Genomic DNA, 12,500 nt, shown 5'->3' with positions numbered 1-12,500 from the left:
TATATATATATATATATATATATATATATATATATATATATATATATATATATATATATATATATATATATATATATATGTATATTGATATATATATATATATATATATATATATATATATATATATATATATATATATATATATATTGATTAAGACTGAAAAAATGGTGATGTAGATAATACATTAAAGAAAAATGATTGGCTGGCTGCTATAAAATGGTAATAAAAAGGTTGAGTATCTCGCCTACCCTCTGGCGATGTATATGTGTATCTTTGTGTGCGTGGATGTACGAGGTGCATTCAAAAGGTGTCCGGCATTATTTTTCCCCGCCAAAACTAATGCTGCGCGAGAAAAATCCTTTAAGTAAGAGGTGATGTCCCTCTTTCTGGGCATGTGTGAAAATTTTCGCGCCGATAGGTCGCGTCAGTTCTCTGCTGTTACGCCTAGAGTATAGACGTGTAGTGCGCAAGATGAAAACGAAAATCCGACGAGCGGATTGTGTGTTTGACATTTATTTTTGGGTTACGTGAGCTTTGTGAGAAAGTGCTGTCTTGCTGAAGCACGTATATCCTTTATCCAGGGTTTAACAATTGTCTCAGACTCATCAACACATCCTGCAGTTAATTCTAAGTCCCCGTGGAAAGATGGGTCAATATAAAGACCTTTACCCAGGAACAAAAAAAAAAAGAAAAGAAAAAATAAACCAGCCTGATTGGTGTTAACAAGTGTGTAGAAAATGAATATGAAAAAAAAAATGCGATGCTAACGACCCTGGGGGGAGGGGTGGGGAGGGTACTTTCGGAAAATTTACACGATCCGATTTTTCCGTCATAACTTCCGGTAAAATGGTTATATATTGATCTTTTTTTTTTACGGAATCCCACGTTTTTTGGTTATAGAGGATCCAATTCTGAAAATTTTTTTTCAAAAAATTGCATTTTCAAAATTCCAGCGGTAGCGTTGTTGAGAAAAAACCTGAACAAGGAGGATTGTATTGACAACTTTAGGCCCATAACTCTGCTGAATGTAGAGTTCAAAATTTTGGCCAAGGTGTTAGCTACGTCGTCCGAGATCTGATAGAGGTGGCACAGACATGTGCCACTCCGAAAAGATCTATCTACAACAAACTCCACCTCATGCGATACATCATTGAAAAAGTGACTAAAGAACCTGGCACGGGTGGAGCCCCGATCAATTTAGATCAGTTTAAAGCCTTCGATAGGGTCCACCATCTAAACCTGGCGGCGATCCTCAAGGCAGCTAGTTTCAGGTCTGTATTCAGGGGCTGGATCACTACAATGCACAGCGACATCTGTTCAGTGGTCAGAATGAACGGTCACCTCTCATGCCGTTCAACATTATGCGCTCGATCCGGTAAAGTTTCCCCCTCTCGTCTCATTTGTATGTACTGACTCTCGAGCCGCTACCACACAAACTGGAGGAGCTGAGAAGTATTCCACGTGACCTAGGATGTGAGAGATGCGTGTCGGCATATGCCGACGACGTCACCGTGGTGGTGTTGGATCATAAACACATAGAAATGATCGGCACTGTTTTCAGGGACTACGAGGCGGTTTCAGGAGCGTCGGTTAACCAGTAAAAATCAGTGGGCTTGCGGTTCGGCACCTGGAGAAGCAAGTCCATGCTGTCCAACTGCATCGTTGGGCGCTGAACGGACGGACCCGTGAAATTGCTTGGAGTCTGATTCAGTCCGGACCTCCAGATGGACAAAAAATGGGATGAGGTAACGAGCAGGGTGACTACTCTCACCCAGAAATAAGCCGAGAGAAAGCTATCCCTGAAAGGTCGGGCAGAAAGGTGGCTAACGCGTATATCGTGTCCGTCATCTACTATCGCTCGATCATAGTGCCTTGTCCTGACCACCGTCTGATTATGCTGGAGCGTATACTCTTCCGCTTCTTGTAGAAGGGACGCGTCCCGATGGTCGGTGGTCTATCTGCTGTCAGCACTCGCTAAGTGGTGGCCTGGGCATGCCGTGGTAGATGATACGCAGACATGACTCTGTGGGTACGACATCTGCAGTGCTTCTTTGACGGTGAACAGTTGTTGTCGCCGTTAGCCAGACACATTCCCGCCGCTAGGTTCTTTAGCGGAGCTGGAGTCCTGGGAAAAACAGAGACCGAAGGGGAGCGTTTGGAAAGTGGAATGTCTTCAAGTGCTCACAGCCCTCAGCCAATCGGACACTGCAATAGGTGGAACGTCCACTTTAGCCTTTTATAGAGAATTAGAGGAGGAAAAGTGCGACAACGTTCTTGGGAAGACCTTGGGTGTCGAAGAACATTCGGCGAACATTCCGGCCGGGACCGATGGATAGTTTCCAAAAATCTCTGGCCTGGCAGATAAACTTTACAGGCACGGAAGTGTCGTCAGCCGAACATGTCCGAGATGCGTGCAGGACGACGAAACGGTCCTACATGCACCCGTCCAGTGCCCGAACGTTGTTGACCAGTGGGTTTGTGTGAAACACCTGCTGTCGCGTGTGGGACGGATCCTGCTATCAACTGAATCCATCGTGAAGATCGCCCCGCCGCCTTCCTTTAACCGAGAAGGAAAGGTTGTTTATATGCCTGGTGACCATGGCGAAAAAGGTTGTATGATGGACGAGATTGAAGGGGCTGATGACAAACATTTTGTTCTTTGGCCAATTCCTGATCAACATCTTCAAGTTTCACTTGAAACGGAAAATAAGGGTAGAGAGGGAAGTGTTGTCTTCTAGCTAGTTTGCTGAAAGGTGGATGAAAGTGGCGAGAATGGTGCGAGTGAACGGGCTTGCCCTGAGCATACGCCTGTAGTTGGAAGAAAGGAATGGAAAAAAGTCACCTGCCCCAAAAGTCAGGGCACCCAGGATTTTTTATGGGCTTTTTTCCATGAGCAGTACTCGAACGTCTCCTCCCTATTGAAGCTTACACATTGTTGATTTCCTTTTCTTTCTTTCTTTCTTTCTTTCTTTCTTTCTTTCTTTCTTTCTTCCTTTCTTTCTTTCTTTCTTTCTTTCTTTCCTTCTTTCTTTCTTTCTTTCTTTCTTTCTTTTTTTTCTTTAAAAAAAAAATTGTTAGTCTTGTTTACAGCAAAACCCTCACAACAACACACTCACACACATACACACCCAATCATTTGTTTTGTCCTGTGCTATCCGTGTTTTTTTTAATGTAAGCCTTTGTGGTTAATAAAGAAATCATCATCATCATCGTTATTATTATTATTATTATTATTATTATTATTATTATTATTACTATTTTTAACTCATAAATCATTAGTTAGTGCCGGTCTATAGTTGGAAATACTTGCCTAAGTTGAAGGGCATTTGAAAACTTATAAAAACAAACATTATATACACACACATATGGACTATGTATGTATGTATGTATGTATGTATATGAACACTTCGTGTATCAAGGTAGTTTTTATACTAACTGAATAGTCATTTGGAGATAAGCCTGTTTGTCGACTATTCACTCATACAAAACGTTGAAACATAAGTGAAAAGCAAACAAATAACAATTTCATTCACAAACAGCAATAAAAATGAACTGAAATGATTTTTATAAAATAGTCTGTGTATTGAATACAATATCTTAAAGGAAGCGTGATGTTTGCTTTGAAACGACGACAAATGTTTTGAGGAATTAAAAGGACATATGTTGTATTTGCAGATAGAAATGTTGCTACAATTTTCTGCAAAATTGCACGTAGGCCACAAGTTACTTATAAAAGGAATCATTATTCATATTTCACGATAAAAAAAATAATTCGCTCCACTCAAATGTCCTTGACCTCGCAACAAAATTTTTTTTCCTACTATAGGCACAAGGCCTGAGAAGTTGCGGGAGGAGGCTAGTCGACTACATCAACCCCAGTGCTCAGCTGGTACTTATTTTATCGATCCCGAAAGGATGAATGGCATAGCTGACCTGAGAGACATTTCAACTCAGAACGTAAAAACCCGGAAGAAATTCCACTACGCATTTTGTCCGGCGTGCAAACGGTTCTGCCAATCCGCCGCCTTTACATTGTCACTAAATTACAACAACTTCCTTCATCTCCCTCGCTGTCCTCTGGGGTACCACCTTTTCCATTTTGTTTGTTGGTGCCATGAGAAATGTTTCTATATTATAAGAGGCACTAACACAATACATCTAGAAATTCTTTCTTTTCACCTTGTATAGCTAAAAATTTTCCTTACCCACTTTCTTTACCATCGTCACCACTCTTTGTTTAACATGTCTGTTATTAACGTTATATTTCCTTATCCCGTGGAGGCGCAATGGCCCAGTGGTTAGGGCAGCGGACTCGCGGTTTCGATTCCCAGACCGGGCGTTGTGAGTGTTTATTGAGCGAAAAACACCTAAAGTTCCACGAGGCGCCGGCAGGGGATGGTGACGAACCCTGCTGTACTTTTTCACCACAACTTTCTCTCACTCTTTCTTCCTATTTCTGTTGTACCTGTATTTCAAAGGGCCAGCCTTGTCACACTCTGTGTCACGCTGAATCTCCCCCGAGAACTACGTTAAGAGTACACGTGTCTGCGGAGTACTCAGCCACTTGCACGTTAATTTCACGAGCAGGCTGTTCTGTTGATCGGATCAACTGGAACCCTCGACGTCGTAAGCGACAGAGTGCCAACAACAATTTCCTTATCCCATTTGTGTGGTTTGATAAGTATATTTTAAAATAGCGTGAAGGCGCATGCCCTAGAGGTTAGGGTGTTGCACTCATGATCGCTAGACTGTGGGTTCGATTCACAGACCGGGCGCCGCGTTGTGCTCTTGAACAAAACACTTCATTTCACGTTGCTCCAGTCCCCCTTTTTATCGGAAGGGAATGCTGGCCTGCTCACCTAGCCACCAGGGTGGCACCATTCGAAGGCTAAAACAATGAAAAGCACATTGAGGCCAGCAATGATCAACAACGTCTGTTAGTATGATCAGTCACGTGGTCACTTTAAAATAGATAATTGTACTTTGATAATACTTTAACCCATTCAAGCTAAACAACAACAACTACTACTACTACTACTACTACTACTACGACTACTACTACTACTACTAGTAGTAGTAGTAGTAGTAGTAGTAGTAGTAGTAGTAGTAGTAGTAGTAGTAGTCGTAGTAGTAGTTGTAGTAGTTTAGAATCCCTAAGCACAGGAACTATTTTCTTTATACAGTATATTGTTTCATAAGTTTTCTTGGCAAAAGTATTCATACATAGACGCAGACATGTTTGTTGGCTGTGATGTAAGAAGTTTGTTTCACAACCACGTGGTTTCTAGTACAGTTCTACAGCGTGGCATTTTTGGCAAGTATCTTCTACTAGAACCCCAGGCCGACCAAAGGCACACAAATTCTATGCATCTGTCAGTCGGTCTATCAATCAATCAATCTATCTATCTATACATACACATATACACACACATCAATTTCAGTCAATTTGACTGCCAGTTAAACATCAATACCTAAACCAACATTAAAATAAATATAATCTATTATGCTATTCTTACACATTAAAATATTTTTCGATGACTTATATATATTGCTCTTCTTTAGTGGCAAACAAGTTATTTGTTGATCCGTGCTGTTATCTGCTAACCAATAATAAATCGTCATATTCACGGTGAACAGCGACTATCAAAACGATGACTTCCATATTTATATGTTCTGACAGATTCGAATGCAAAAATGCTAATCGCTGTTTTGTTTCGAGTAGCATATTCGTGTTTGAATCTGCCGTAATGTATTAAGAATAAATAATATGCTTGTCATTGTTCCGATTTTCACTGTTTACCATACATATGACAAGGTACTGAAATTCATTTTTTTATCAAGTTATTTAGTTATAACCAGTTTCTTTCACTGTTGTCAAATACATTAAACTACAACACCGTATCTGTGGTAATATAATTTTCTCACATCGAGGTCGACTTTGCCTTTTACCATTTTGAGGTCGATAAAATAAGTACCAGCTGAGCACTGGGGCCGATGTAATCGACTTACCCCCACCCCTGAAATTACTGACCTTGTGCCAAAATTTGAAAGTATCTGATTGCCCATTTTGTTTTCTTACATTATGTCTCAACAGATGCCCACCTCAAGCCAAGCATTAATTCTACTCAATGTAGACAGTCCGAATCCTTTAAATCAACATATACCCGAGATCAATCAGTTCCAGTCGTCTGTAAGGAGAAATTCTAACCACACAAACCAGCCACTGAATTCTTCTGCAGAGAGTTCTCTATATTGCCATCATCGGTTATCACCCTCCAAATCAGAATATTTTGGTCGCACCAAATGCAACTCTACTTGCTCGGCTGATAATACGCAACCCTCCAAAACTTCTTTATATTCTTCTTTAGAGTTCTTGTATCAGCGTGAGCCCTCGACTGCTATTCAGAAACATGACCCGACAAAAGCATCATTGCGAATCAGTAACACAAGCTCTTTGTCAGGTAAGTTGGAGATATCTAAAGGTAAAGTTGAAAGAGCTAATATTTATGTTCTGCAAAGGCGTGTTTTTGTCATCTACAATGGACTTTTCATTAGCATTTTTGGGAACCAAATTTCTATTGATCTTTCATTAGGTAAGTGAAAACTTCTTAATATATGTAGACAATAAAAAACAATTTGCTAAAAGAAGTTGCTCGATAACAATCCAGCATTCTTGTTCACTTTTGAAAAATTTCAAGGTTGTATAGAACATATTCTAACTGTGAAAACAATTTGAGCCGAAATAGAATCTGTAGTTCATCTACTGATTTACACACAAGCATCAGTTTGATACAGAAAAGAACTTGAAATAACATTAATTCTATATCAGACTATATAATTAGCGTCGCACTTGCTAGACTCATATGTTCTCTCTATGGGTTACAAGTTACCTAAGTATTTTAGAGTATAGCTAAAAATATATTCTTGACTGATGTGCTTGAGTGGAATTTGGCAGGTGGAAACTTTGCAGAAGCTCTTCGTATGAACCTTTCTGCAGTCATGAAATTGAAACGAATAGAGGAATAAAATACTTGGAGTCTCAGCCGTTTGTATATAACTCATTCATCTTCGTAGTTAACGTCCGTTTATACATCGGATCACTTTGGGAAACATTGTAATGTCAGACAAACGTGAAAGAAGTTTATCACTGCATAACTACATTCGTGGCGAATTCCTGAGAAAACAAACAAGACGTGATTAATGTGTTTAATTGACAGTTTAATATGGCACAGAACCATTCGTATTTCGGCTTGAGAGAAGAAAGGTGCAACTGTATAATGTATAAATGACGACGTTTGCGCAGCAAACAAAAAATGTATATGTTCGATTACCAACAGCTGTTCCTTGCTATTTTTCAACCACATATCGATGTTTACAAATTAGGTTAACTCTATAAAAAAAAGTATATTTAGCGTTGTACATGCAGGATCTATATTTTCTTTCTACAAGTTATACACTTGCTAAATTAAATAAGACTAAAGATCTTATATAGAATTATAACGTAGAATTAGAGGTGTGGGTTCTTTGCGGTGGAGTGGCGAGCAAAATATCATGTGGTAATTAGTCACGTCTCTTTATATTCTGAGACCAAATCCTGCTGAATCAACTTTACCTCTTATCCTTCTAGAATGGTTTTTAACCCTTAAACAGAAGACATCACCAATTGAAGTTTCAAAAATTTTATAAGAACACGGCCATCATCAAAAGAAAGTGAATATTTAACAGCACTTTTTGATTATGAGATTGCGAATTTTATTGTGCGAGACACTAACAATTACTATTGTTTTTGTACTTATTTAAAGTGAAAATGAGTGTAAAGATTACCTTTCAGAAAAAGAGACATTTTTCTCGCTCTTTGCCTGTTCGGCACACACATTCATGCAACTCATTCCCACCGTTTAGTATTAATGAACAATAGTAATGTCACTGTTACAGGTTCTCAGCTGGTCACTCACTGATTCATTATATTTCTTACGGCGATGGTGAAAAATAATAGTCTGTACAGCTCGGACAGAATAAATACTTTTTTATAGGAAAACATGGGTTTTCGTGTTTTCTCGCCTCTTTTACATCTTTCACCAATACACTTTGGATAAGAGACATACACACACGATATCAAGTTTCCGCACAGTTTCCATCTACCAAATTCCACCCACAAGGCACTGGCTATCTTGAGTTTATGGTAAAAGACACTTGTTTGGGATGCTGTGCAGTGGAATTGAATCCTGAACAATGTGGTCGCAAACCAAGCACCTTAGCCATACATCCATATCTACGACCATGCACAACTAATGCTCTTATATGAGTCGCATATTACATAGTGTCTTAATACGTATTTCTCGAAACATAAGGCTTTCATGTTTAGTCAAATAAACACCAACATTATGATGAATCACACAAGATACCGTGACTAATTTATCATTCCCAAATTTTGGCCTCACCTCCGTCGCTATTTACCTTTTGAGATTGAAGTTAATATTACGGCAGTCCAATTTTTTTTCAAATATATCTGACGTTTGATATCGAAGAAAGAAATCAGTACATATCTGAAGAACTGCAGTAAGTTGGCAGAAACGGTCCAGCATTGGATTAAATATTTTACATTATTTAAATCTGTTCCGAGGTCGACTTTGCCTTTCAGCCTTTCGGGGTCGATAAATTAAGTACCAGTTGCGTACTGGGTCGATCTAATCGACTGGCCTCTTACCCCAAAATTTCTGGCCTTGTGCCTGGAGTAGAAAAGATTATTTAAATCTGTCCCTCTGTGTTCTGATTCTATATATTGCAAGATCAACTTTTCCTTTCATCCTTTCAGTATTGATAACACACGTACCAATAATATACTAGAATTGATTTTTTTAACTCTTCGCTTCGTTTAAACAATTAGTCTTGTGTTTGATTACAGAGTAAACTTTATGTTTTTGATGGATTTTGATAATTTAAGATTATACAACTATATAAAGAGCTGTATTGTTTAGTTTTGATCTCATATTAAAGAATTATTGATGAAAAACTTGAATATTCTTTTTCAGGCAGAAACATATTTGATCCAAAACTTTGTTGCTCCAGGACAGATGATAAAAATCTAATTTATTTGATGCCAAAGACAGCTCAACTCCATTATTTCACCGCTGGTCGATATTTTTCCCGTCTGCCGCGATCCTTTACTGAGAATTCATTCTATGCACAACGTTCTTACAATCAAAGTCAAATGAACTTGACAAGTGATCAAAATCCCGTAGAAGTAGTAAAACCTGTTCTTGAAATTCGCAAATCTCAACAATTTCACAAGCCATTACAGTCATTGAATGCTCTGCACAATAATATGACAGTAATGTCTCTAAATACAGACAATTATCAACAGTCTTCAATTGATTCTCTCTCTTCTTATGAAGAAAATACTAATAGTTTAATCCAGCGCTTGCGTAGTCTTGGTTTTCGACCTTACGGAACTTGGAGTTCCGATAATAAAGATGAAAAACAGACGATAGCGAAAGATTTTACCTCCAACGAATCAATAATTCCGATTTCATGTAGAGATGATGCTGAAAATAATATAATTTCCGAAAAGACTTATTCTTTAAATGGAAACAAAGTTGGTGCAAGGTTTGTTCATTCCAGTCTTACATTTTCTTCATTACACAATAACTAATGTTCTTATATGAGTCGCATATTACACAGCGTCTTAATACGTATTTCTCGAAACATAAGGCTTTCATGTTTAGTCAAATAAACACCAAAATTATGATGAATCACACAAGATACCGTGACTAATTTATCATTCCCAAATTTTGGCCTCACCCCCGTCGCTATTTACCTTTTGAGATTGAAGTTAATGTCACGGCATTCCAATTTTTTTTTTCAAATATATCTGACGTTTGATATCGAAGAAAGAAATCAGTATATATCTGAAGATATATACACAATAACGAAGAGAGTATGCTTCATTTCTTGATACTTCTTTAATTGTGGTTTTAAAAGCAAGGTGTAAGTAGGTTATATTTTAATGGAAGGCAGGTATCAACTGGTAGTGTTTAAAAATTAACTGATCTTTTAAAAGCTTTTATTAAAGGATTCCTAAACTTGTAATTTTTGATTCTATCTTAAGTCAAGTAAGTTGACATCAACTCTCTTCACTTAATATGCTACTTACCATGAAAAAGCATAAACATCAGAACGGCACAAACAAAATAAATATCATGAAGGGTTTCTGCCTACGTCCCCTACGTTGGGAGTAAAAAATCTTGGCGTAGTAAATACGCAAACTCATGTTACCCGGTTTCATAAATATACAAATTATTAAAGTAACTTCATCTTGGATAACTTCGTGAAAGTTAAGTGCCATGTTAAATTAATGAATGCTGAATACCTCCATATTGCGTTTATATTGGTATTCCTCTTTTTATTTTTTAGATGCTTGCAAGTGAAAATTGCAACCGGACTTTCTGTAAGTGAAGAAGAAATTAAAAAACAACTAATGTGGTACGATGAGAATGGTATCGAACAAGAGAAAGTAGAAAAACTTGTAGCTGATATAAAGTCGAAGCTGCGTAGTAAAAAGACGAAACCTCCGACAATCTGTATGCGTAAGACGCTTCCAGAGTCTCAGCCGTTGACCATTTGTTTTGCTTGTGACTCTGACCTTCAGATAACTCATGAAGATATTAAACGTGAATTAGAATCTCAGTACCCCGAGGTTATGCTACTCAGCCTTCGATTCGACCCCGTATCAGTGGCTGTTGGTAACTCTCATACGAAAAATAGATGGGTTGTTTGTGTAAGTAACAATGAAGACTTCCAGTCATTAGTAAAAGGTGGTGTAACTATTGCAGGAAGTGATCGAATCACAGTAAAACCGTTCGATGCTGTAATGTTAGAGGAGCACAACGCTTATAAACTCCACCAATATGTGAAGGAGGCGAAAGCTATGATTGCGAAATCAAAAGATGAACGCACGAAACAAGCAAAGAAACTAAAGAACAAGAGAATAAAGTTTAAAATAAAAGTCACGTGAATATAGAACGGTGAGTGAAATCAAATTACGAATGATCTTTAATAAAAACTTTGTTTTTGAAACGTTTTTTGTCAAATTACAAAATTTCACTAAAAAGCTGGCTTAAAAAACTAATTCTAGAAGGTTAAAAATTCCATTTTTCTAAGGCCTTTGGGTTAAATCTTTCGAACGCTGCACGAATCAATTGTATTGTTCTCTTGTTACTTTTAGTGAGTCGCAAGCTACCATAATCTCTCCATTTTGATTATGATGTTATATTATTGTCTCTGGCTTCGTTTACTCTCGAAGGTAATTTGAATTTTGGTCCTACTATGTAATTTGTATTCCCAAGTAATAAGAATTGAATATATACTACAGCAACAGAATGAACTTGAAACCATTGTAGCATTTCTGGTACTGAATATAGTTGTGTATCTAAAGTTGGTACACTAAATGATAAAGTTAGGTAGATTTCTTCACCTCATCTTGACCGTTTTCTTATGATGATAAATGAGGTCATTCATCATTATTATCAATATTAATATGCCTCAATATTAATATTAATATGCCTCCACAAATAAATGCACCCATGGGCCCGGTTTCCCGGTTTCAATGGCGTATGTGTTCTCTAGCTGGACGGGACGCCAGTCGATCGCAACGTTACTCATTTTTGCCAGTTGAGTGGACTGGAGCAACGTGAAATGAAGTGTTTTGCTCAAGAACACAACGCGTCGCCCGGTCCAGGAATCGAAACCACAATCTTACGATCATGATGCCGACACCCTAATCACTAAGCCACGCGCCTCCACCTTCATATATAGAAGTGGCAAATTAAGATACACAACTTCATTCTAATAGAAGATCCAAAACAAATATCAGATACCAAAATGAAACAAATACACAATACAACGAAAACGAGTATTAGATATAACCGTTAGTAGCTATGGAAGTACAAACGCCCACACATACGTGGTCTGGCGCACGTGCACTCGCTCGTACAAATGCACTCGCTCGTACAAATGCACACGCACATACAAGCACATATAAACGTGTTGTTTGGCACACATACACTCGCACACAGAATTGAGTAGATATTAATAAAGTCAGTGCCTACTACTGGCTAGTGATACGACTCTAGTTGGTGAGGAGTCACAGATTTTTGTTACGCGGTTCACTGGGTTTGGTTGGTATATTTATAGCAGTTGTACAGTCATGAATATGGACATAAATACTGACGATGTAGATTTCTATTTTTTTAAATGTCTAATAAACAAGCGATAGCCTGTAGAAAGCATCAATGCCTGGGTAAGGATCACCAGTGTAGATGGGCATATAATTTTGCGTTTTCATCCGACGATGAGGGATATATATTGAGAGACTCAAGTTGGTATTTTTCTCACTTTAAGCGGTATACAATGGCAAAGGAGTATCCCAGTGATGTTAGTAACCAGTGTGGCATTGTGTTTATAAGAATGGAGAGGTTGTGGTTATTCAGCCATAGATTTAG

General features: G+C 38.1%; 1 protein-coding gene across 2 annotated transcripts in view; it reads left to right on the top strand.

Moving 5' to 3' along the window:
• LOC106868268 (uncharacterized) overlaps nt 1-12,500 on the top strand; it is a 54,952-nt gene that overhangs the window by 36,732 nt on the left and 5,720 nt on the right. Inside the window, exons 2-4 of one of the 2 annotated variants that reach the window (XM_052975925.2) lie at nt 6,095-6,461; nt 9,033-9,606; nt 10,414-11,024. In XM_052975925.2, the coding sequence (XP_052831885.1) occupies nt 6,095-6,461; nt 9,033-9,606; nt 10,414-11,014 (1,542 nt within the window). In that variant the 3' untranslated portion in view covers nt 11,015-11,024. Of the gene's footprint in view, nt 1-6,094; nt 6,594-9,032; nt 9,607-10,413; nt 11,025-12,500 lie in introns of both variants that reach the window. The other variant, XM_052975923.2, reaches the window with a different exon arrangement.

Source organism: Octopus bimaculoides, chromosome 2 (genome assembly GCF_046866305.1).
Source record: "Octopus bimaculoides isolate indiv1 chromosome 2, ASM4686630v1, whole genome shotgun sequence".
Classification (NCBI taxonomy): Eukaryota; Metazoa; Mollusca; class Cephalopoda; order Octopoda; family Octopodidae; genus Octopus; species Octopus bimaculoides.
This window is presented reverse-complemented; position numbering and strand designations above follow the sequence as displayed.